Here is a 26,536-nt window from a genome sequence, read left to right on the forward strand (position 1 = left end):
AATTCCACCAAGATAAAACTCATGAATTGTAAGAAATGTCGTGCTGTGTTGTATTGTTTCATAACGTGTCAAGGTAACAATTGGCCAGAACACAACAAGATTTGTAGAGTCATCAGTTATTTGAAAAATGTGAAAGCTAACACTGAGAAGGTTAACCTAGAATCAATCTAGAGGTGTTATGTAGTATATGAACTGTCTTCAAGGGGAAAATGTAGGCTTTCAAGGCAGAGTGGTAATCAGTTTACAATGGTATGTGTGATTGGTGATGTAGTAGGTAATGTAGAAGTACTGTGGCATAAAGGTGTTCAAGTTTGAATAATGTCAAAGTGGTGGTTGAAACAAAACTTACCTCATGTTATTGTAAGACTCTTGTCTGGTTTGAGTAACAATGACTTTTCAGTAATTGCTGCTAATGGTTCAGAAATACCCTTAGAGGGTTGGACTGGAGTTTCTTTTCAGACTAACACACAAAAGGAGACTAAAGAGATGATTTTCCTTATATTTGTATGGAATATGAAATCTGTAATAGGTTCCAATGTGACTGAAAGTTATCCGAGTCAATATCAACACTGTAACAAATGTATTAATAGAGACAAGGTTGTCTCAGACGTTGTTCAAGCAATCCGGGGAGTGACTCATTCAAGAGCTGAAGCTGCAATACAGATTGGTTGGAAAGGCAAAAAGTTGTGAAATATGTGATGTCAAAGTTCTTCATAGGCAATCAGCCATTCATGCTACTTCGCCTGTGATCATAAATTTTTCGACAAGAACAGGTCCAGTGGGCTCCTCTATTGTCGCTGTGTTTGAGCCAGGTGTAACTGGAAACTGGCCACATGGTCTGGAGTTGCAAAAAACTCTTATTTCACTGGAAATGAATGTCCAGTCGCATATCTGTGAGTGTTAGCAATAGCACAAACCATGATACTGTATTACCTGGAAGAACCCTGTATGCTCTGGAATCAGTGACACACCTATATGAGACTAATAAAAGAATAGACTTCCATTCAGAGATGGAACAGTCCCACGAGGATGGTGCTAATAAAGATGAATTATGTCAGCCTGATGTAGACCTAGAGGACACGGAACTGACCGAAGACCAGAAAGAAACAGATCGGTAAATGTTAAGAGAGGAGTAAACCGTTTGCCAGAGATCATAATGACGTGGGGTGTGTCACTAATCACAAGTGGCATTTAAATCTTTAAGGCCATGTACCAGTCCAGTTATTACTTGTCTATCCCCCTACCACTGTTAAAGGAAGTGAAGGACTATCTGAACGATTTGATTAGCCGTGGATGAATTCAGAAATCTATTTCGTCCTACAAAATGGAACTCTGAAACGCTATATTGGCTACAGACAACTAAATAGCAAGATGGTTTCTGACAGATCTTCTGCATTCTTTCTCATGTACGGGCGATAGCCCAGACCGCAAATAGACTTTTTATTTGACTTGGGAATGGAAAATAATGAGACGAACCATGAGGACTATGTGGAAAAGCGGAGACGTTGCATGAAGGATGTATACTCACTGGCAACTAATAATGGAAAACGTCTGAGCCACAAGAACAAATCGTACGACGATAACCATACCAACAGTGCAGCTTTAGTTGCAGGAGACAGAGTTCTTGTAAGGAATCTCACTCGAAGAGATGGAACAGGAAACTGATATCCTTCCCAGAGAAAAAGTACACCAAGTAATAAAGGGCGTAGGAAACAGCCAGAGTTCATCTTCAAAGTCAATGAAGTTCAGACTTTTAAGGGAAACCGACCTATCTTAGTTCCCAACGCAAACATTATTGTGTGGTGTAGTCCCATATTATATGAATTGTATTTGTACTGTAATCAGAACAAATCTGGTTGATATATTATTTCTGAGAAGTAATAAGAGCCTAATGATGAGATAAATACGAGATGATTACTTGACGTTTTCAAGATGCTACCGGTGTATCCGGGAGGACTTAGAATGAGGTCACTGTTGTACAGTAGCATTCAGGATTTTATACTGAAAGTTGTGAGATGATGTAACATTACAAAATACTAAATGACGAGAAGCCATTTCATCCAGTTATCTTCTCAAGTTAAGACATGTTTTCATCATAATGTTATGTTTTTGTCTGGTTCCGTTCATAAGATACATTTATGCAATAGCCAGCTGATCTTAGGGGAAACCTCCCATTTGATCCTCGCTTTAAGTTATACCCTGAAAGCAATTGTGTTCTATTTTACATGTGTCTCGGTGGTTTAAGATATATTTGCAGGTATGTTTTCATTTTGCACGAATGTAAATGAATAAGTAGCTGCCGTTTTGCTTTGATGGGAGTAAATGATGGCGTGGTTAAGTCCGGACGAAAGAAGATTTATGTAAGATTCCTGTATCCACGAACTGGTAGTATTGCCACAATGACGAGAGCACATGTAATGGCCAAGTGAACTGCCAAGTTCCTTTTAATTCTTTTAAACTCAGTCTATAACATCTTTTTTGTTAGGTGTTATGGTGAAATAGACATGCCGTCTGGACATTCAATTCATCTATTTATTTTATTTCATTTCATTGGTGTTCTATGTCGTACTCAAGAATATTTCAACGGCGGCCAGCATTATGGTGGGAGGAAACCCACGAACAGGTAGCTTACCACGTACGGTCGGAGAGGAAGGCAGCTCACTAAACTCACAGCGATCGCATTGGTACGAGCTGGCGTGCTAGCCCCGTCTGCCACGGAGGCCCTCGTCTGGGGGGATTCAAGTTTCGATTGTAAAATAAATGTAAAAGTATGAAAGCCGGTTGTACCGTAGTGCAGAATATTACAGGCCACTACGCTCCAAACGATTGTGGGATCTTTTGTTTTAAATGTATCTCGATGATTTCTGATATATTTACAGATCCTGAACACCATCATACCGTTACATGTAGACCGTCTCAGTTCAGACCACAATCGACTGAGGTGGAACCTCGTTGACCTAGCGTTCTAGACTGTCTCGGTTCAGATCAAAAGTTGTTCGGGTGAAACCCCGTGGGTGTAGTGGTAGACTGTCAGACCACAAGCCGTTAAGGTATTGCCCCTGAACTCTTCACTTCTTATTAATACATTTGCTTTTAAACCAACACACTAACTTCAACAGGCATTCAATAAAAACAGTCAATTGAAGTCACTGCAGTGTCAGATGTACTCTGTCACACAAGAGTGTGAATTATATTGGGAATTAATTTGCAAACAGAGACAAAGATGACGACCACAAATTTCAGACCAATGAAACTATGTAGTGCTCTTTTAAAGAGAAATGCGAATCATTGGAATGCAGTTTTTGTAAGAAAAAATCGAATCCCTGAGATGTGATGTGACATCTGCAAGAAAGGCGAAATGAATTATTCTACAAAACAGTGTTCTCGTTGAATGTAGTTTTCAAAACTACTAAAGGAATGTAGCTGTTGACGGTTTTTTAACACGACTAGGTACTGGAAGATTAGTCTGATAATTTTATTTTAGATTGCATTTAAACAAGATAATGTGGTCACTTGATCTGAATAACCGAACACCAACCCACGGCGACAGTTTTGAGGCGATGGTTGTTTGTATGAATGTGATTTGTCTGCCCGTTTTGCGAAGCAGTCGTAGTTTGCGCATTGCATAACGTCCATGACAAACACATAGTAACGACGCTAAACGTAACCTTTTCTTCATTCACTCATAATGAAAACTACGTCACAGCGCTAAATGCACCTAGCGTAATGTTGCAAAAGTTTTGTAAAACCGGAACCATAGGCCAGCAAACGTTAGGCCACCAAGGAGGAAAACTTTTCCAAAGAGGAGGGTTGTTTCATGGCGACTGCTTCGTAAGAACAGATGTAATCACCTTTTCAGTTATACGAAACTGATAAAAAAGGCATGATTTAGCAATGAAAGATGAATTAAATGTGGCGTTACACTGAAGAGAAATACCACTGCTTCAGGAACAGACAACTGCTGAATAAACAAAAGGAGACGAAAATGTAATGATATTTGTATGAGTTGATTTTTATCCTGGTAAGAAACTGTCACATATATATAAGAGTAAATCACTGTACATACTGTAACTGTGATATCATAAGAAAGGTTGCCCGTAAGAACAGTAACAATGTCAAAATAGCCCAAACTTTATCACATGTGAATTGGCAGGTTTCTAGATATAAATTCCTGACCCCTAATTCATAGCTGTATGCTTGACACACAGAGTTTAAAATGTAGCTTAGCAGAACTGACATGTTGTCCAGCTTACATTTCAGTTCTGCTAGATAGGCCCGTTGTTAGGTAATTAACAGCTTCAATGGCAATTAATCAGAAGCACTGGGATAAAATCTCCTTACTTGGTTATGCATCTGTTGTCGGAAGCTTCGCAACACTGCAATGTTCCGATAACATCCATGTCTCTAGTGGCGGTCCTGTGCATAGAGGAGGGGGTCACTAGACCATGTAGAGTTGTACTCACTCGACTTGTTCCGCAACGAGCGATTACCAGATCATTCCCAATGATCTGTCTGTTTGCAGTAAACCTGGGTATGGGCTTCAGAACAACCCTTAACAATCACTCTCTCATTTAAGTATGCTGGTCAATCTTGATATTATTGTTCCCTTGAGGGTTTTGTTATAATGCTACCGTGCGTGAGTGGGTATCGATTCTTCACCCCCTCTTAACCCCGGTTAATGAATCCTGACCCAGAGAGTGACTGATACCGATCGGCAGGTATCTCCATGGTCTGACTACTCTCATTAACAACACCTGCCTGTTGCAAAATCAAGCAGCTCCAGGGAGCTAAACATGAGCTGATGCCCCGGCACTTTGAGAAATGACGTAAACACATTTGAAAACTTCAGGTGCCGAAATACAATACAGTAGGCACATGTGTCCACGTATCTCATCATGTCACCGAAGTTGGTTAAGGGAGACAGTATTCAGGAAATAAATGACTTATGAAACTCGATGCCGCTTTAAAAATTTAAACAATTCAGATTGACAGTAGCTGATTTCGATTACAGCAGTTATTTTATATCGGTTTTGTTAAGGTTTTTTTTTTTCATTCCATCCTCTAGGGATTACAAGACTGGTCCAAGATCTCCTGCTAAGTGGGGTATTAACTCCGATCCATAGAGAGAATCGGGGTCTTTTAACTTCTCCCATGATTAATTTCAGCTTTAGCTTGTTGAATTTCCAGTTGCTAAAATTTTGAATAATTTACTTTTTAGACAGTGGTCTTACACCATAAACCAACCAACTGTATTAGTCTCGACAGCTGACACAGGAAGTGATTTTTCTCTAATAAGTGTCTCAGGCGGAGATGTTGCAATATAACAGATAACAGCATGGATCAACAGTTAAACCAGACCAGGGACGACATGGTGATGGTTATCAAATGATCACACACAATCTACTCGACAACAGTCCAACGATTGTTCCAAGTTATGATTCAATAAAAAGTCATTATTTAAAGGGAAAAAAAATTAAATATCAATCAAATACCATCGAAAAGAGTACGGATTTCCTCGCAGATACATGCCACAAAACAAATTCTAATATGTACCTCAAGTTGATAAATTATAAATAAAGTCAGCGACAAAATCCGCTTAGTCGACTCCATTTTGCTCAAGAACTAGTCCTGAAATCGTCTGTGTTAGGGGGAGAATTGCTATCGGAAACCGCCGAGGTGCAGTTCGTACATTTCCGGTAGAACTCTTCTTCCCAGAGGGCAGCGAACAGTACAGCTCGTTTTCCGCTTGATGATCGGGAAACCGGAATGTTGGACGTAGGTTCCGAGTTTACACGAACTAGCCAGCAGTTTTAACGACTCTCACTGGCTGAGAGGCAACACACCCCCTGCATAAATTACAGGGTGTTAAAGATGGAGGACGTCATGGACTCAGCGATTTACGCCAACTTTGCCGTTTTCAGGCTTTACGTGTATGGCGAGGAAAAATCGCAAAATTATGCAGCAGACACCACCACATAGAAAAAAATGTGCTCTTTTCAGCCCATAGTGTCATGCTTTTAAGTTTTCTTCTCCTTTAGCTATTTTCAAGAATGAAAAGGCATACAGTGGCCTAGTGCGAAGTAAGTCGCCTGATTTATACATTTTCAGTCATGTCATAGCGATTTGCAACACAACATCATGTGATCATCTTAAATTCCACGTGAGCGAGTTTACGATTAAGCAATGTTATGCACTGTTATCAGCAAGGAAGATTTCTATACTCACAGTACTGGACAAGTCCTTCTTATTAAAAATCTTTGCTCTTATAAACTTTCTCCGATACGCTTTATCGTAGGTATCCTTTCGCTTCAGACAATTTCTTTGACATATATTTTCTTCTCACACCGCAGATGTGACGTGTTCTTAACCACCATGATTTTTTTCGCTCAATTCTCCTCGTCTCCTTTCCTCTCACTCTTCTGATTTCTATTATTATTCTTCTCTCATAGTATCCCAAGACTCCTCCTCACTCCATTCTTCACACATTTTCCCCATTGTTCCCTTCTCATATTATCCTCAGATCCCTCCTCACACCATTCTTCTCACATTTTTCTATTATTCCCTTCTCATATTATCCTCAGATCCCTCCTCACACCATTCTTCTCACATTTTTCTATTATTCCCTTCTCATATTATCCTCAGATCCCTCCTCACACCATTCTTCTCACATTTTTCTATTATTCCCTTCTCATATTATCCTCAGATCCCTCCTCACACCATTCTTCTCACATTTTTCTATTATTCCCTTCTCATATTATCCTCAGATCCCTCCTCACGCCATTCTTCATACATTCTTTCTCTTCACACTCTCCCACACCGCCTATTTTCTTGCCTTAATCTCCTACTCCACACATTCTATTTTTCCTCACACTTTCCTTCCTTTACACCTGTGTGTTCACACCTGTCATCCTCACACCGGCCATCCTCACACCTGTCATCCCCACATCTGTCATTCTCATACCTATCATCGTCAAACCTGTCATCCTCACACTAAATCTTCAAATCCCTCATCATACCGTTGCTGTTCTCATCTTTCTTCCGCACACCTATCATCCTACAGCCTTTTTCTTCGCACCTATCCTCATCACCATCTATGCTATCCTCCTACCTTTCACCTTCACATTTCTCAACCTCACACCGGCCATCCTCACACCGGGCACCGTCACACCTGTGCCCTCTTCACACCTATCATTCTCACACCTGTCATCCTTACACCCGCCATCCTCACAATTAATCTTCAAATCCATCATCATACCGTTGCTGTTCTTATCTCTCCTCCTCATACCTGTCATACTACACCCTTTCTGTTCGCACCTATCCTCATCACCAGTTATGCCATCCTCGCATCTGTCATCCTCATATCTGTTATTCTCACACATTTCATCTTCACATCTGTCATCCTCAATACGTCCTCACACCCATTTCTTTCTTTCTTTCTTTCCTCTCTTATCACCTATCCTTCTCACATCTGTCACCCTCACATCTGCCATCCTCATATTTCCTTCTCGCATCGGTCGCCCTCCCATTTGTCATCCTCTCATCTGTCACCTTCCCATCTGTCATCCTCAAACCTGTCATCATCACACTTAATCTTCCAATCCTTTATCACGCCGTTGCTGTTCTCACCTCTCGTCTTCACACCTGCCATGTTCACACCTGTCATCCTCACATGTGTCATCCTCACACCTGTCATCTCCACACTTGTCATCATTACACCTGCCATCCTCACACCTCACATTCTCACAACTGCCATCCTCACACCTGTGCCTTCCTCACACCTGTCATTCTCACACCTGTCATCCTCACACTTAACCTTCAAATCCCTCATCATACCGTTGCTGTTCTTATCTCTCCTCCTCACACCTGTCATCCTACACCCTTTTCGTTCGCACCTATCCTCATCGCTTATGCCATACTCACATCTGTCATCCTCATATTTATTATTCTCAAACATGTCATCCTCACATCTGTCATCTTCAATCACGTCCTCACACCCCTATCTTTGATACGTTCTTTCTTTTTTTCTTTCCTCTCTTAACGCCTATCCTTCTCACATCTGTCACCTTTCCATCTGTCACTCTTACATCTACGATCCTCACACCCTCCATCCTCACAAATATGAGTCTCCCTCAAACAGGTCCGCTCCACCTTCTCGTCATATCCCTCTTTATCCCTTCCGTCGCACCTGTCATCCTGACATGTGCCATCCTGTAACACGTCCTTACACCTCTTTACATCCCTCTGTACATCTTTTCTCTTCGCAGCTATCCTCCTCAATCACTTTCTCTCAAATAAGCCTCTCAAGTTGTTTCTGAAATCTTAATTCCTTTATACATACCGCTACCGTATTCAACACCTCTTCGTCTTCACAGATTTCCTCTAGCTACTTTCCCTTCCATATTTGTCCCATCAAACCACTTCTCGTAACCTTTTAACCTCATTTCCTGACTTCGCTCTTTCTCATTCAAATGTTTCCCTAACACTAACCTAAGGGTGGCACTCCCTTCCATCTTCTACATCTCAGGACAGTAATAAGACAAGACCAGAACAGCACCAACATTCTCAGCCTCTTCGGCGATTGTCAAAATAATCCCTTCGGTTGCCATCCACATTAAACAGCGTTTATATATAACTCTTAATAATCGATAATGTTTTTTATAGAAAATTTCAAACGACGGGACTAAATAAGACATCTGCACTGTGTGTGGAAGCAAAATTCCCTCAGGCCATACACAGCGTACGCTTTAATCAAATCAAACTGGACAGGTTTGACACTATTAAAACGATCTTTACTCGTGCCGTATCGTATTTTAAGATTTCTTTTGTCGACCGATTTTGGAATTGGATGTTTATTACTTTGTACCAGAAGAAATGGGATATCCACATGGAGAATGACGTCACGAGGAGACAAACACACGAGTTCATATAACTATAATATACAGATAAGCTGAGGCAACAGCCAATATTTGCTGTAATATCTATATGTGCTTTAATAAACGTAACTGAAGAACACACTATAACATCACCGAGTATATTGCGGGTCCGTTCATACGGAGAGAAAGTATATATGGGCATACATAGGACTACAAACCACAATTAAATCGCACAGTATATTGTACCTGTCCTGATAGTCAGGTGAGATATGATATAATACAGAATACAGAGAGATAGGCATGTAGAATCCTTACCTTGCTGTGGTTCAGTTGGCGGTCTGGAGGAAAGGATCGTGACTGGCGTGTCGTCAGCAATGGACAGGACGAGATAGCAGGATAAAGACACACATCATCTTGTCTGATTAGATATTCTTCGTTACTCCGATTTGATTACCTCGGTACCAGATAACGATAATGGATGCCCATGGCTCAGCTTTCTTTGGTCTTAACATGGATCTGGGGGCCCGCATCACACTTCTCTATCGCATCTTTCCAATCAACTCTTCGCCTCGGGCCGAAGACATTTTACGACGGTGATTCTCACCAGGCTGACTATATCTGGCTAACCACGGCGTGGAATGGAGGTGTGATATGTGTTTTGTTCACATGGGCCGGCAACAGGTCGGTCAACAGTCCCAGCGATAACAATATATATAGAATGTCAACAATCGGAACCCGTTATGCAGAGCCGTAAACCCACCCAGACATACTTTCCGCCTGGTGACCTGTGGCTGAAATTTGTATACACAACTTAAGACGTATACTGAAGTGCTTACTCTCGGGCCTATTAATCATGACAAATGACAAAAGCTCGGTAACCAGGAAAGACATAGTACTCGTCGGATTAGTTATCAAACTCTGAATGTGCAAAAGTTAAATGGGACATAACTTCGACGCGAAGAGACAAAAAAAAACATTCTTCAGTTCCACAGGAGAGGCACAGCCTTGGCTGACATGTCTTATACAGGAGTTTCTATGTGAACTTTGTCTAAACCGAAGTGAACTAGCTGCTACTTACAGCAACTATCACGTGACCATAGAACTTGTGTTGAAATGTACATATCTAAAGTACATAATCATACGGTACACACGTCAGGGCCGTGATTGAATATTTACTCTGTTCATTATATTAGTGAGCGGAAATTGGTTTGACGGCAGCAGTTATATGTGGAATACACACTGACCATATAACTACATGGCGTGCAAAAAAGGAAAGAGCATACTAAGTATTTATCCCTGTTATCACCGATATATCTTCAGTCAATAATGTAAAAGGACCCATGTATCTCATGCTGTGTTTCTCCTTCAAAAATAATTGATCAGTTAATGTATCATTAACATCATCCTCAAATGGATTTTATTTAGGTTCAAAATATGTTATAGCTGGGATACCATATCCCAGAGTTGTACGCACCTAATCCGGTAGATTGCTTAATTAAATGCAAAGTGTGTCCGAAAAGGTAAATATGTTGTGTTTGGCTGAATTAAACACCTTACCTTTTCCTATCTGTTACAAGGTTGAAGTAATTAAATTTTGGAAGCGATCAAAATATATGGACAAGCATTATTAATGTGACAGCCCATACAGGTAAAGATTTCTTTGGTATATACCAGAATAACTAAAGGAGACACCACAAAAGGTCCTGGTAGAATTCTATTCTGTGTAGTTTTACAAGTTGTTGATATCGGCGTGACCCTCATAATAGACCTGACAACCTGGTTTGAGAAATAGCTGCATGGACTATGAGGTTATGCAATCTCGTTCTGTATAATAATAGGGCCAGTTTGCTTGCATGCTGACATATATCTATGCGTCTTTGTTAATATGTTTTATGCATCAACAATCCTAAAGAACCCTGTGTGTTAAACGAACGACTGTGACGATGTGAACAAGTCATGACTTGTGGGAGCAAAGACGCCAACAAGAGCTCGAAGTTGTCTCCCCTATGTCAAAACTGAAGTTCGGAAAAACGTCCAGTTTAAGTCCTCAGGAGAATTTTGACGATTATCATAAAAAAAATGGGACGTCATTGGTCAAGAGCCTGACAGTCGTAGTGAGCCAGTGTTTTAACCAAATTCAACGTTAGTTACATACGATACACACTAATTAACTTTTGTAATTGATATTTTTATTGATCATTTTTGTTTTTTTTTTACAACCAGATTCATTTGTACAGACTGAAGTACATATTTAAATGAGAGATTGTTAGATACAATATACTCACAAAGTCTTCAGTAACTGTCGAAATAGACTATCACACACAAAAACACAATGATGTGTGAAGTTTTCACTGACTAAACTTAACTATTGAATAGAAGATGACAGGATGACCAAAAATTGATAAATCTGTCTTGTTCCCCTCCTAGAAAACTAATGTAAACATATTTACAGTCCCATAATAGATAGTAAATTGTCTCCCTTTCTAAGTGGCAAAAACTACAGAGGTGTGATACAATAGGATCTAACTTCTTTCCCAGTGTGTTTGTGGTTAGAGCTCTATTAACAATTTGTATTGAAACCATCTTAATCGTGTGTCACCAGTATATCTAAAAAACATATTGTTGAGGCTTCTCCATTCTTCATTTGATAAACTAACATTTAGTTCCTTCTTCCACTTGCGGTTTGCTCTATTCTTAACAAAACTATACTTAGTAATGTACCGGTAATAAAGTTTACAGCCCTTAGAAACGTTAGCAAACAGGGCTATTTTAGTTGGTATAAGAGGCAACGGCAAAGGAGAGGAGATACTGTTCCAGTCCACAGTATTACCAGCAGATTTGATCACAGAAATGACAGTTTGATATTCTAAACAGTTTGTACTGCATTCATGTTTTTCATTAGATTCTGTAACATTTAGAAATTCCCCGTTACTGTTCAATGAGTGGTTGACGTACTTTACCCACTTGTCGAGACATTTACCATACACAAACGGTTTATTACTGATAACAAATAAATCATTGTAAAAACACATTCTCTAAGCAGATCTGAAATGTTTCTCAATTCCGTGTTTTTTGAACTTTACTCCACGAATAAAAAACCTCTTTCCAAAAGTTATTTCTAATTCTGGGTATAACAATCTGTTCCAGAACAGAGGAACCTATTTCTAAAGGATTTTGTTTTACTATTGTGTCATCATAAAACAGCTCGGACTTGTCAATTCCTGACATCAGTCTCTTTCCCCAGGAAAGCTTTTGTGCAAATACATAGTTTTCAACAGAAGGCACATTCAAGCAACCATTTTTCGTATCTTTCATTATTGTAATACGTACAATTTTATCAGGCTTATTATTCCATATAAAAGCAAAACATGTGTTATGGAATTCCTCTATTTGCCACACCGGTGGGGTTTGGTAGACAGCTGAACAAATGATTTAGGAGTGATTTTAAGACAGTAATTCTTTTCAGAGGGGTGAGGACACTTTTAGCCCAACATTGCATCATCTGGTCCATTTTCTTAAACTTATCCTTATAATTTCTTTCCACCATCTCTGCCAAATTAGTACTAAACTCTATTCCCAACATCTTGAAAGTTTTTTGACCAATCTAATTTTGCATTGTTTTTGTATACTTTATTACTGCCTTTCATTGCTGAAATCCAGACTACTCTTGTTTTTGAAGTATTTACTTTTAATCCAGAAAAGTTTGCGAAGTGATCTAGTTATGTTAGACAACAATAACGACTTATCTCTGAACCGTCAAGGAAAATAGTTGTATCATCAGCGTATTGGGTTAATAAATATTGATGTAAATTTGATTTTATACCCTAAATATTATTGTATTCTCGAAGCATATAACTTAGAAATCCCGCACAGATGAGGAAAATATACTCAGGCGACAGCCCCGTCCTACATCAAAGACACCAGTCGAGAATCCATTGACCAGCATCCTCTGTGAATATAGGATTTTGACCACCGAATAAAGAACTCCCCATTATTATGAACCTAAACACTTTCAGTATATAATTCCAATCTAATGTGTCAAAAGCTTTTTCAAAATCTATGGTTATTAACATTCCAGGGAGATTATTAACCTCAGCAAAATGGATGATGTCATATACTAATCGGGTGCTTTCACCTATATAGCGACTCAGCCTTTCTGATTTTCATTAATTAAAGTTGACAACAGTGGTTTTAAACGATTCGCCAACGCCGCAGAAGCGATTTTTTAAGACACGTTTAACAAAGTTATAGGGCGCCAATTTAATAAGATGTATCTATTTTTTCCTTCTTTCCGAATACAGTTGATTATGCCCAGCTGCTGTGTTTCGGATAGATTACCATGTGTATATGCATAATTTAATGAGTTTAAAAGGTAAAAATGTAAATCATTCCAAAAAAATTTGTTTAATTCAACTGTAAATCCATCAGGGACTTTTGTTATCCTTTAACTTTTTAATGATGCGAGTAATTCCTCCCTGGTAAGTTACCTAAGTCTACACAACTTACATTTCCTCAACATCATATTGGCATGTCTCCAAGGATCTACCAAGTTAAATTCTTCTTTTAGGTCTAAAACCGATAATCGAGATTTTGGGTTATTTACACTTTTGTAATTAAGACAATCCATCTAAGGATCTTGCAGCAAGTTCCAGTCTCCGCAGATGATGATATTTTCCGATCCCCATTCATTTAAAAGTGTGTTTAAATTGTCAGAAAAGGAAGGAGTGTCTGAATTTGGAGGATAGAGAGATACAAGTGTAAAGATGCTCTAGTTACTTTTAATTTCGAGTAAAGTGAAATTTCCAAATTGATTGTCTTTCTTTATTCTTAAAATTTCAAATTCAAAGTTATTTCTAAATAGCACTGCTATTCCTCTGGAGTTACTTTGGTATGCACTATAACACACCTTATATCCCCACTCCTAGACAATCTGTCTTTCCGTCTCATTGGTGAAATGTACATCTTGTAGACAGTAAATTGAAAACTCTTTTTTCTTTAGATATTGAAATACATCCAACCACTAATTAACTTGAACAAAACTAAGAAGACATAAATCAAGCAAGTAAATTGAGTGTGTTGTCATTGTTGTTATCACAAGGGAGCATCTTAATCACTCCATATACCACAAGACACAAAACGCACACAAAACAGTTCCACGCCATGGTGAGCGGGATGCTTTGTTCGGTCTAATATTTCATGTTTTAGATGGGACTTCGCTGGCTCAGACGATTAAATCGATGCCTAGGAGAGGCTATCGGTGTATCAGTCCTGAAGTTTGCCAGGTACATGACGAAGGTCAGTGCTAACTCCGGGCATTCTAGACAGTTTCCCCAACCCATAATATAATTGAAAAATTCGATGAAGTCATCCATCAATCATTAAATCATGTCCTTGTCAAGTGGTATTGCTTTTCTTTGTGGCTTGCATGTTGTGTTCAACACGGAATGATTATATCACTACGGTGCATTATTGTAACAGGAAGCTTTAATATCAGGTAATTCATAACACATCAAAATCAATATTAACATTGTCTGTTTAACTGTAATTCAGGTCAGTACTGTAAGGACCAATTCCCAGTGTACACAAAGTAAGAAATTTGGATGGAGTCGCGGGAAAAAAACATCCATGTAACACAGAGCAGCGCACATCATGAACACTCCATCCATAGTTACTTATAACGGAATAGTACTCAGCGTTTGCTGAGAATATTCTTAATTCGCAAGTTTTGTGTACAGCGTGGAGATTAAGGGGCTGTAAGTTGCTACTGTTTAAACATTTACATAAACAGTGAGAATAAATCCTTAACTGAGGCAATTTGGCAAATGATGCCGGATTATACCGGTTATACCATGAGCCAACAGTGACACTCTCGTAGCTACTCTATTTTAACTCTTCATGCTCATGTGTGTTATATATTTGTAATAATAATTTGTGACGTTGATTGAAATGGTCCCACAGTAAACATGGTCTACAATGATACATGGTGAGGCACATATACGCCACATGCAGGAGCATTCGGTATATTGCTAGTATCCATGTGACAATTATCAAAATTAAAACTATTTCTCTACGGACTAGATAAAAGACTGGCATACGATTTGTACAGCATCCAAATTATTTGGCACCACACTGAGCCCACATTGTATATTAGGCGTCGCTGTTGCAGGATGACAAAAGTGGCTCACAGTATACCCCCGCATCTCTCAACTCCATGGCTTTAGCTACCGTTGCCGTTGGATAAAGACAATCCAGTATTACATCCAGTCTGGACTGGAATGAAAAAGACATTGAAACTGTCCTATAAATTTCGTATGGTAAGTACAATAGTCAGCATAGTTGGATTTGTGAATTAACACAGACATTAGAAACAACTAAAAGGCTTTACCTATTGACATCTTACGTTGTTATCACATATTAATTAGTCAGAAATCCTGTGCGTTATGTGGCGATTTCAATCAACATCAAAAATTATTACTGCAAAAACTGGTGTGTCAAGGTTATTCCATCAGACCACTTCAAGTTTATTAACTTTTACAGTGATTATAATTATCTTGTAAGTAAATATGGACAGAGTGTTCCAAATCTGGTACTCTGTTTAATAGTTGTTCAACCCCTCTTAATCCGGGGCAAGGGTCTGTACACTCATCGTGTTGAATTAAATCGACACATTAGATATATGAACAGTTACCATCAAAGCCCAGCCGAGAGACATATTTTCATTATGTGTTCACTAGCATGGTTCAGTCAAGATTCCTTGCGTCTTTCCACCATCTTTAAAAACTGCTTCTCTTTACATGATTCTCCCCTAATTTTGTACATTATATACTTTCATAATTCTTTACTGGTTGTGTTGGACGTCGTTAAGCATCATACTACTTGGTATTGCAATGACACATGCTATTGGCTAAGAGCAGAAGTTCGCATCCAGACGGAGTTGTCTCCCCTCGACCATGAACAAAAATCCATTTTACGACAGACAAGGGAAACTTCTTGGAATGTCAAGAGATTTGCTTTTTCATTTTAACATTTTAAAGCAAATCAGTTTATTTTGCGCTATGTGTTAGTTTTATTCTTACACTCAGTCTATCGAGTGTACAGAACCGGTTGCACCATATCATTTTGATAAGCCTAGCTGTGGCGAGAAGCAGCAAGTAGACTGGCCAGGAGTAAATATTGTATCAGAAAATACTACAACATTCAGTTAAGTTTATTAACATTTTAGTGACCATGAAATGGAATATCCAAAACCAGGATTAGATTAAGAAAAATACTTATTCCAAACGCATATTCAATATCACAGGTCTGCGAAATCAACACAGGTATATTACTTGGAATTGTACTGGTATTCAGTTTGTCACTTCTGTCGTGCATTTACTAACAACAGATTTCACCACACTCATAGTCTTACAACATGACAAAGGTCATATCACTGCGTGGACAGAGCTCTCCAGAAGGAATGCGCCTTACCCACAGATTTAGCCATAGCATCTTCTAGCATAAATATTTAAGCACTTTCATCAAAACACATACGGCTGCTTGTGCAAAGAATTTCCTCCACATAACTGGCAAGACCGCTGACAGACCATTGACCAAAGGCGGGCCGAGATACTGGGTCATACCGTGTTAGTCGTGATACAATTTCTCTCATTTTAGCGTACTTGTTTTGATAAAACCTCTCTCCTGGGTAGAAAACCTGGCCCTTCATTTGACATCGCTTGATGTCATTTTCATTTCCCTGATATAAGTGCTTGCAGGTGAACATGAAGTAGACACAGCATCCCGTGCTCCACACGTCTGCTGCTTGTGGGTAATACTTGGAGCCCCGGAGTATCTCAGGGGCTAGATACCTAGGATCCCCGATTATCTCCGCCACAGAGACAGGCTGTTCGTCTCTCGGACAATGTAACGACTGACCAAAATCTGTTAACTTCAACAGACCGGAGGAGAAAAGAAGGAGGTTCCTGGGTGTGACGTCCCCATGAGAGTATTGGTTTGAGTGAACAAACTCCATGCACCGTGATAGCTGAGAAACGTAACTCGTCAATCTTTCGTCAGAGAGCGGGCCCGATGTTCTCATGTGATCTTCTAAGTTTCCCCAATCTGCTAGCTCCATCACAATCCAGACAGCGTTACCACTTCTGCAAACAAACATTTCTTTGACGAATATGATATTTTCGTGTTGCAACCGGAAAAGTGCGTTCATTTCATTCCGAGCCGCCTTTTGCAGAACACTGCCCGGGTCCACATTCATCACTTTGGCGGCGTACTGAACATTGCCAGTCTTCGCTCTCATCAAGAGAATTTTGCCGAATGCACCGGTGGTCAGTGTCTTGAGGTTAGAGTAAGCAGTTTCCGGTTGCATCTCCTCACTGTCCACTTCTATCTCGGTCGCCATCAGATTTCACAAATATCTTCCCTTCCTCGTAATTACCTTGAAGCAACACAGCTGCCGTTTTCGTTCAGTGCAGGCTTTTATATAACACGAGAACTGCCCCAACACAGCTTGTGTAAGCTGACAAGGATAAGCTGCGGGTCGAGACTACATTTATACACTTGTCTTAAAAATAACCCCGATTCAAAGTGTTTACCAACTGACGTGCCTTGTGCTATAATCTGCAATAACAGACTGTGTGAGCATCAAGCTAGCTATTTTCATCACGACAACGGTTGGCCTGTGGCGAGGAACAAAACGCGATCAAGATAACAAGAAACATTTGCGAAAGCCACGTTATATGTGGGGTGTGTTATATTCTGCCCCTTTTATTGTCACTTAAAAGTTCTGAATGCTTGGGGCTATACCAGATTTATTTGGATTTCAGCGCCTTGTTCCTACCTCAACCCATGGTGTTTAATTTTACAGTCGTGTTGGCAACTCGCCAAGGTGAACAGTCACAAAATACAGGTTAAGCTGAAAGTAATAAATTATTTACGTGGAACTTAGTCACTGAGGCACCTGTTCTGGTCAAACATAAGATGAGTTTACTAAGAAGTTAAGGCTACCGCAAAGCAACCCATCTACAACATTAAAATTTATTTTACAAATTTACATCTTTTTTATCAGTCTTTTTTATCAATGTACTCTTATTACGATCTACATGAAAATTACAGTTATTTACCATCCTGTTCCAAAACCCGCCAACATTGTTACAATTTGGGCGTAGTCTCTTAACAGAGTTTGAAAGCGTTAAATCAGAGCAAGAAAACCTTAAAACAAATTTTCAGCCCAACGACCCTAATTCCGCTGTATTTATTGAAAGACTCGCAGCAAAGTGAAATGAAAAATAAAATGAAACTATTTTTGAGCATAGTTTTCAGTTGTCTATATGATGAAGCTTACTTCATAGTTCGGCCTTTTTTGACTTTTACGGATGCTAGGCTGCACAAACGGCTACACGAGGGTTGTCGGCAGTTTATTTCCGCCAAGGTCTCAAAGGAGTGAGACAGGGAATTCTTCACATTCATTTAAGTGCATGAAATAACAAGAAAGCAAAACAATGTCTGACGTGATCAACAAGCAATCATTGGTCAACCAGCAAACCTTGGTCAATTCAGCTTAAACGATTACATGGGAAAACGCAACTTATTCATTCTGGCCGCTTAGCCAAAATTTGAGCAGAGTTTAGAGGTCTTTCTTATCCATATTTTAAATAAACCTCGCAGATCAAGATTCATAAATTTTGACACAGCAGGCACTTCTAGTAACACCTCACTTTCATGGTGATGCATCTGAGTGGTGATACACCTGGTGTTTATACACTCGTGAGATGATACACCTGCATGGTGATACACCTGAGCTGGGATACACTTGCGTGTTTATACACCTGAGTGATGATACACCTGCATGGTGATACGCCTGAGTGGAGATACACCTGCATGGTAATACACCTGAGTGGTGATACACCTCCGTGTTTATACACTTGCGTGATGATACATACATACCCGGCCATATTACATGTTGGTTGCCCAGCCACATTACCTACCGATTACCTGGCTACCTACTTGATACCCGACTGTATTAGCTGCTTATTATCCGGCTACAATCCCTACATGTACTTGTTACCACATTACCTACTGATTAGCCGGTCATATTACCAGTTAACTGATTACCTGCCCCACTTTCTGTCGTTTACACGGACATACTATGTCCATAATAATGTGGATGGGCGCATCAACTTGTATTATGGCCAGGAAATCAGTAGGAAATTTCGCCAGTTAATCAGCAAGTAAGATATAATCTCCATCTGAAAGTAGCACGACCAGATAATCAGTAGGCGATAAAGTTGGACAATCAGCAGAAAATACTAGTACTCAGTATGAATACTATAACTGAGTATAATTTTATTTGGTATGTTATATATCTGGATAATAATCAGGTAATATAACCAAACAGTCACCATGTAATACATGGTTACGTAGTATGTTATGGCAATCGGTAGGTCATATATTAAACTGGGTAATCAGTAGGTAATACGACAGTTTAAAAGGTAATAGTACTAGTTAATCCATAGGTAGTATTGCCAGCTTGTAATGCAGTATGTAATACAATTGGTTATCGGTAGACCATACTGATAAATGGTAGATGGGTTATACACGCTGGGTATTATCAATACAGATAATACGACCATCAGCATGCCTGGTTAAACAGCAGCTCATATGACAAGAGTGAGTGCAGTAGTTAGTTTTACCGGGTAATCAGCTAGTACTATAAACGGATAAATACCAGGTGTTAGAAAGCACAACAACCATAACCTCCTCTTAAAAGTATATACACATATACACATCATGGCTACTTTTTTGTAACTTTATGCTTTCAGGCTTGCGAGAAAATATGGGTTATTTTGTAACAGGAGAGGTGCCCCTCAGAGTTGTATAGTCCGTTTTAAAGAATGTGAAACATCCAGACAACATGCGACTCATGCTAATCTTCAGCTGAGGAATGCCACACCACAGAACCCTCTTCAAGTTAACTCACCAGAGAACGCATAGCTGTAGTGCATCAGCGAACATGTTTCATGACCTGCGTCCGGCTAACTTCAGGGGGCGGGGCGAGATGCCGATATGCGCTCTTATTGGCTGGCTGTAATATGTAATTCGTGTTCATTAGCGAGTTGATGTATCCGCGCAGTAAAGACTGTCAAATTGCCGGGGCACAGCAGGGTGATCACACTGCAGCCTCTGTCTCCCGTGGACCAGGCCGTAGCAGGGCCCAGTCAACCGTCTCACTTCATCTCAATGCGCAGAGCGCTTTGCATATCCATTTCTCTTGTAATTTTTTTTAGTAGGAATTCATAATACTTTTTAACTTACCTTCCCATTCTGTAATGTTGTGGAAAGTTCTGTACCACTTAACTGAGTAAGGATAGGAGAATGAGCTATGAACCTATGGCGGTAATGATGAACACGGACTTTCCTGGAAACCCTGACAACTACATTCGTCTGGAATGGCTGGATAACGGGGCTTTTGGAGAAGTTTGGAAAGTACAACACCAGCAAACAGGCAACATCTACGCAGCAAAAGAAATAGCTTACCGAGGACATCATGACGACGAGGAGTGTATTGTTCGAGAAAGATCTGCGTTACTGTGTCTTAAGCACGATGGGATTATCAAGCTAGTAGACATTGTGGTATTGCCGTCCCAGATCTGGCTCGTGGAAGAGTTCGCAGACCTGGGCTCTCTACAAGACGCCAAAGAGCTCCACAAGACATTAGGTGACAACGACAAGGTGAATCTAGTGCGGCAAATCATCCAGGCCGTTCAATGTTGCCACCAATGTCGGATAGCACACATGGACATCAACCCAAGGAATGTCTTGCTTGTGAGCCCATTGACTCTGAAGCTGGCTGATTTTGGTCAGGCCCTGTTTAATGTTAAATCTATACCTGAAGGAGAGGAATATTTGGGTGATTCAAAATACCTCCCTCCGGAAATCTTGTGTCGCGATAAGTATTACCCCACAGCTGTGGACATTTGGAGTCTTGGATGTGTCGTCTTTTATATCTTCGCCAGGGAACACATATTTCATGGGACTTCCAAACAGATAATTCAACAACAAAAGAAATACTGTCGAACTCACGACCTACCATCGTGTCTATCAGGCTGTACGTTAACCAAATCTACACGGCTATTCCTTTGTAAAACTCTTATACATAGACCTCAACTCAGGCCATTGGCGGACACCCTAGAGAAAATCGCCAACCGTGTGGGGCTCTTCGAGTCGTGACACCATGATTCCTTGTGATAACGACAGTTTCGTTCATATTTAGACACGTGTAGGAGCTGCAACGTCCATGATACTGTAATTATATTACGCTTAGAATAGTATCTAAAGAATGTATGGTTTTCACAAATGGCTGTTTGTGTATGTTAGCGTTGTTCGTTAGTTGGAATAAGAATGTCCATAAATTTTTTTTCTGTTTTGATTCCTGTTATTCGATTGGTGTAAGGTCATGGTTGACTGTATGACTTCCAACAATAGAACACAATGTCTACTGAAACCACATAAAAGTCTATTTAACAATAGCATAGGTAAATATACTAAACGCTCATGTCCCCATCCTGGCGTTGGGCACATTAGTAACGTTTATAGAATATATGCTGTTAGATGTACTGACTAAGTGATTGGCTAATAGTTTGCTGTCACGAAAACAAGATTAACCATTAAGTGACACATCCTTAACATCTACAATGTAGTCTCTAAAGACTCCTTCGTCGTCACATGAATGAAAAGTTGTTAAGGACGACGTTGAACCCCAAACACTCACTCACTCACTCTACAATGTAGTTGTGAACATGAATGGAATTTAGGTGTCACCAATTTTCTTTATGGATCAGAACTTTCAGTACTTCAGGTGGTCTAAAATGCAAGCGTTTAGTATCTGGACATTGCTGTGCCGTGGAAGTCTAATACAATTACTTCATCTACTCAGAGTATCTGGCAGTATTGGTTTTACTGACGCACTACCCTGGTTATGGCGCACTCCCTAGTTAATATGCATGTGCTTCCTTCGCCAGCCAGTATATATGATCTTAATGTGAATGCATCTGCATCTTATCATAGCCAGTCCAGTGGTCAAGTTATATATTATCGGTTGGGGGTGGGGTGGGGTGGAGGGTGGGGTGGGGATGTTGGTAATGGGGGAGGGGGTGGAACTTCCCTGGCCCAAACCGTTGAAGCGCTGATTCTTTGCGACTGTCTGAGCCTTTATCAATGAGGCTTCCTCTGTGGTTTTAAGTTAGTCAGTTTTTCAAGTATACTTGGAGAAGGCCGATAGTTACCACGGTTACTTGGATTTCCTCCGCTCATACACATAACCGCAGTAAAATAAGTGCAAAATTCTTGAGCACAGTGTTAAACACCAATCAAATAAGCAAATAAATATGTATAATTGTATTAAAAATGTTGGAGCTATTGTATATATAAGTATATACGTATAAACATAACGTTTGTATATCATCAAGATGTCAACTTGTGTTATCTGCTTTTATTTACAAATGGTTATAGTGTTGTGGTATGATACTGCCAATGCTTGCATGGTGTTAATTTTCGAAAAGAGATACACCGGCCGGGATAGTACAGTTGGTAGAGCGTCCGCTTAGGGTGCGGTAGATCCAGGATCAATCCTGGGTCAATTCACACCGAAGACTTCAAAAGAGGAAGTTGTAACTATGTGTTTAGTATGACATTTCATTTTATATAGCAGCAAAGTTAGTCTTTTTGTTAAGACAGCGAATTTACGTAATCCTTATAGTTTATTATAATTACAATAGCTTTTGTATGCCGTTTATTGCAAATATTGAATTAAAACACAAATGAATTACCATACATCACAAGGAAAGCCAAGACGCCATGAGGAGAAGTCACTACGTTGTAGGCCTAATTAAGGCGTGAAATCAGGTATTGTGCATCATTAGAAATAGCCTGACATCACAAACAGGCATACGTGTAGGCTTCCCTCTCACAGTCGTTCCCCTGAACCACAGCACTGGGGTATAAGCTTGGTAATCAGACGCTTAGTTTGATGTTACACTTTATATAAACATATCAGGCTTCGAAGAGAAGCGTACCAGGCTGGATGCAGGCGATCCAACAGCACTAGACGTGAATTATCTGTGCCATTTATCGGCCGATGACTTATGGCAATGTGAAGAGGTGTAGGGTGGAGAGTTTATCGTGAGCCCACATCCCATCCCGCCAGTGTAGCGCACTGTCAGTGATGAGATAACTAAGGTAATAGTCACCGGCCAACCAGCAAGTCCCGGTGAGAAGAGGTTCCCGCGATAGACGCGTGTCAGAGACTATATCGTCAATTACAAGAATATCTCACATACAGTGGCTCCTTATATCTTCTTACGCACGCAGAAAGTTTACTGATCTTAGAGTGCATGTTTAAAAACTTTTATGGAATATGTTCTGAATATGATATGTGCAAAGAGACCATGAAACGCGTGGTATACATTTCTGGTGATGGAATTCCCAATATCCGTTCAAATATTGCGATTTGAAAATTACACTAGGTGCCATTGAATAGGATATGGGGAGACCAGTAGTTAACGAAGTGTGTATTGTGGTATAACAGAAGAGTATATAGCAGAAGTCAGGTTAACTACAAATCTCCAGCAGACAATGTCCACCTCATCAGAGGGTTAACTGCGAATCATTGGTTAACTGCGAATTAAATTGGTGTCATTATTTCCAATGAATTATTGGAAAAACATACATTGAGAGAAGGCTACTGGGTGTGGACATAATTTATTTGGGGGTGATACATGTATATTAAATTAAACTTAGTGACATAACGACGCTGTGATAAACATTTACATAAATGCACTAAATGCACTAAATGTCTCAGGCTTAAAATGCTTTTTCCCCCCTTGCTTGAATATAAATATCTAGCCTACAGCTGAAGAGTCAGAGGTGAAGGAAAGCCATCCATTCAGAGTTAACAGCTTCGTTAATGTGCGATAGTGTCTGAAAGACTCTTACATTAGCGGGTTCTTCACCTGGAATACCAAGCATCGTGAACGGTGTCAGAGAGAGGAACAAACATGTCTAATTAACACAATAGATGACAGCTTCTCATTAGTTCCCACTAACATCCCATGAAGGAATCACTTTGTCGAGTGGAAGACAATCATGAAGCCGTAAATATACTTAGCGTTATACGGTAGCAATCGCTCAGATGAAAATTGGTTTGCAAAATACTTGAAACGAAGAAAGTGGGTAATTTGCTGTAAGTTTGAAAAACTTTCTTTAATTTATTAGTTGTTATTTACACATTGTTTGCATTTTTGTATTCGTTGCGATTAACTATTTATAAAAGGGAATTTTGGACAAGTGGGAAAGTAACTTAATAGTCAAAATAGTACCTGCTTCCAGATAAAAATTTGAAGGATAAATTTCCGTTCGTTTCAAACAGTATTCAGTAACCATTATAACAAGTCAGCCGTTTTGGTTAAATTAAGATTAGCAAGTTGCAGTTAGTGATTTCCATAAGGTGTATTTTCCATCGCTTTTTCACTATCAAGAAAGCACGGCCAGGGTATGATAAGCGGAATTTCAGGTTAGCTGTATACCTTTGGCGTATCGCTTCCCGAGATGAAGAGAGAAGCCTGAGTTCAGCATCACAACATACATCGAGTAGCTGCGGAGAATCACTTGAGCATAATTAAAAAAGGCGACGAAAATGACTTAGTGCAGAATGGCATCTCTGTGAGTGACGCCAGTAGTAATAAACATTTCACATCCTGGAAAATACAGCAAGCATAACCCATTGTATAAAGTACATGTTACACAGTCACGTGCACCGTGGCACGTTTTTTTTTCACTTAAACTACATACCTTTGCCCTTGCCTTTGGGGAAATAATTATACCAAGCCGGTCTTCCGAATGCTAAGGATGTTATCCTCTGACTTGCTCTGTCATATCTCAGTGAAGGATGAGGTCATGTCCTATACCACACAACTAGCATTACACCCTAATGGTTTACTTATGCCGCTTAAAGTACATCCTTCTTTCCACGAGGAAATATCTAGTTTACTGTAAACAATTTTTTAGTTGCCATTTCTTTTGAAAATCTACTTTGTCTTGTACGCCAGATTTACATTATTTAGACATCCACTAATAAGCACAGTATCTAAAGTATACGGTTCTCTTTTCTCATTGACCTGTTTATTACAGAGCAGAATTCCGTGCAAACAGTTAATACTCAGTCATGTGGGAAAACACTGGTGAAGATGGAAGTCATTGGGGTGGATATCATAACACCGTACTGTTTAACCTTCAACACTGATCAGCTTCAGGCTTGAAGTCTGACAGGAAGCCTTAAACCAATTACTCGCTGCCATAACTTTGCGCCAGGCTGCCACGATTGATGAGCTGCCTGTGTTTCAGACTTCAGACATGCGAGAGCTGGGGAAGATGTAGCTCGGCTGGAATATCACACAGCTACCTCTGCCTTCTGCCAACACGACTTCCATCATTCGTCTTCGCCAATTTCCCCAGCTGTCAGATGGGTTTTCCGGTCAATGAACCATGCATGCCTTTTTTGTTCAGTTAAGTTAGTTGGCAAAGAATCATTAGAATGTTTACGCTTGATGTTGTGGGCATTCTTGAAATTTGGTAATGAAGGCTTAACTTTAAAGAGAACCAATCCTATTGAATTTGCTTATGAGGCACTGAGATACTAAACATTAAACTGCAACTATGAAATCTGCCGTCCAACGTTACGCCATAATCTTACCATTGGTTCAGGGTTGTATCGCCTAACGATGCTACACACGGCTCTATATATACTGATGGGAGATGTTCAGAATATGTTGACTGCATATGAGGCTATAAATGGCCCATGACCCCTGTAGTCGCTTTATTGCGACCAAGTCCGCAGAGCAGTGGAATTTAGCTGTGTCCTAGCTAATGAAAGACAATCATTATCATTAGCACACTACTCTAACACCACATAACCCAGAATTTTAACAGTGTACCTTTTTATTGTTCTGATGTTGTACATCCGATATATTGCAGTTTAAAGTATGCAACAATGCGTCATCAAGAAAATCTAAATCGCCGCCAGGTTATCAGTTTTAACCAATCACTCGTTTAGGTCTGTTTGCACCTCTCGCTCAAAATGACCAAGGTTAAATCTTGTACACCGGCTGTCTTTTCTTTTAAAAGTACGTACTCGTCGGGTCGATCTTAAATTGTATGCATAAATCAAGAAACTTATCGAAGCGAAAGAGGTCAACAGGAAAGTCGCTGTGTGCTCTTCTACCTCAAAAACTCGAACGTGATCCGTGTCTCAATAAATGTCACATAACTGCGCAGTTTCACCTCTTAGCTTATACAGCAGATGAGCTAATTGTAATGGCAGTCACCTAAAGCCACATAAACGTTACTGTGCATGAGTTAGCATGCCGAAAGTATTGCTCCTGCAGGTTCTAAATTTCCCCCAACTGGTTTGAACCGTCAGAATAGTCCAACCATGTTGATAATACAACGCTCTCAATTCATAGTGTACTTCTAAACATGTATATGTACATCAAATATATGTCCAAAACACTACAAAACAGGGAAACATGGTCGACAATTGACAAAACAGCAGGAAACTTGAATTGTTACTTGTAACCTGTAAATTGTTATGATGAGGCCAATGCAAAGTTTAATTC

The 26,536-nt window shown here is 39.8% G+C and overlaps 3 protein-coding genes across 3 annotated transcripts in view; 1 reads left to right on the forward strand and 2 right to left on the reverse strand.

Annotated features, from left to right (window-relative positions):
* The window catches only part of LOC135468197 (cGMP-dependent protein kinase 1-like), a 55,902-nt gene extending 46,386 nt beyond the window's left edge, over nt 1–9,516 (reverse strand). The window contains exon 1 of the mRNA XM_064746316.1: nt 9,189–9,516. The gene's annotated coding sequence lies outside the window, so the exon portion shown is untranslated. The remainder of the gene's footprint in view (nt 1–9,188) is intronic.
* A 6,861-nt stretch (nt 9,517–16,377) lies between these two features.
* On the reverse strand, nt 16,378–17,268 carry LOC135464454 (uncharacterized). Its single transcript, XM_064741915.1, has one exon. It carries the CDS (start codon nt 17,266–17,268, stop codon nt 16,378–16,380), a length of 891 nt encoding a protein of 296 aa, XP_064597985.1.
* A 2,822-nt stretch (nt 17,269–20,090) lies between these two features.
* LOC135461266 (cyclin-dependent kinase 2-like) lies at nt 20,091–21,957 on the forward strand. The gene has a single exon (XM_064738271.1). The coding sequence runs from the start codon at nt 20,241–20,243 to the stop codon at nt 21,093–21,095; it is 855 nt and encodes a 284-aa protein (XP_064594341.1). The 5' UTR covers nt 20,091–20,240; the 3' UTR covers nt 21,096–21,957.
* The last annotated feature ends 4,579 nt before the right edge of the window (nt 21,958–26,536 follow it).

This window comes from Liolophura sinensis, chromosome 1 (genome assembly GCF_032854445.1).
Source record: "Liolophura sinensis isolate JHLJ2023 chromosome 1, CUHK_Ljap_v2, whole genome shotgun sequence".
Taxonomy (NCBI): domain Eukaryota; kingdom Metazoa; phylum Mollusca; class Polyplacophora; order Chitonida; family Chitonidae; genus Liolophura; species Liolophura sinensis.

What these genes read in the sequence shown, in the direction of transcription:
- LOC135461266 (XM_064738271.1), top strand. Translation starts at nt 20,241, where the DNA reads ATGAGCTATGAACCTATGGCGGTAATGATGAACACGGACTTTCCTGGA.
- LOC135464454 (XM_064741915.1), bottom strand. Translation starts at nt 17,268, where the DNA reads ATGGCGACCGAGATAGAAGTGGACAGTGAGGAGATGCAACCGGAAACT.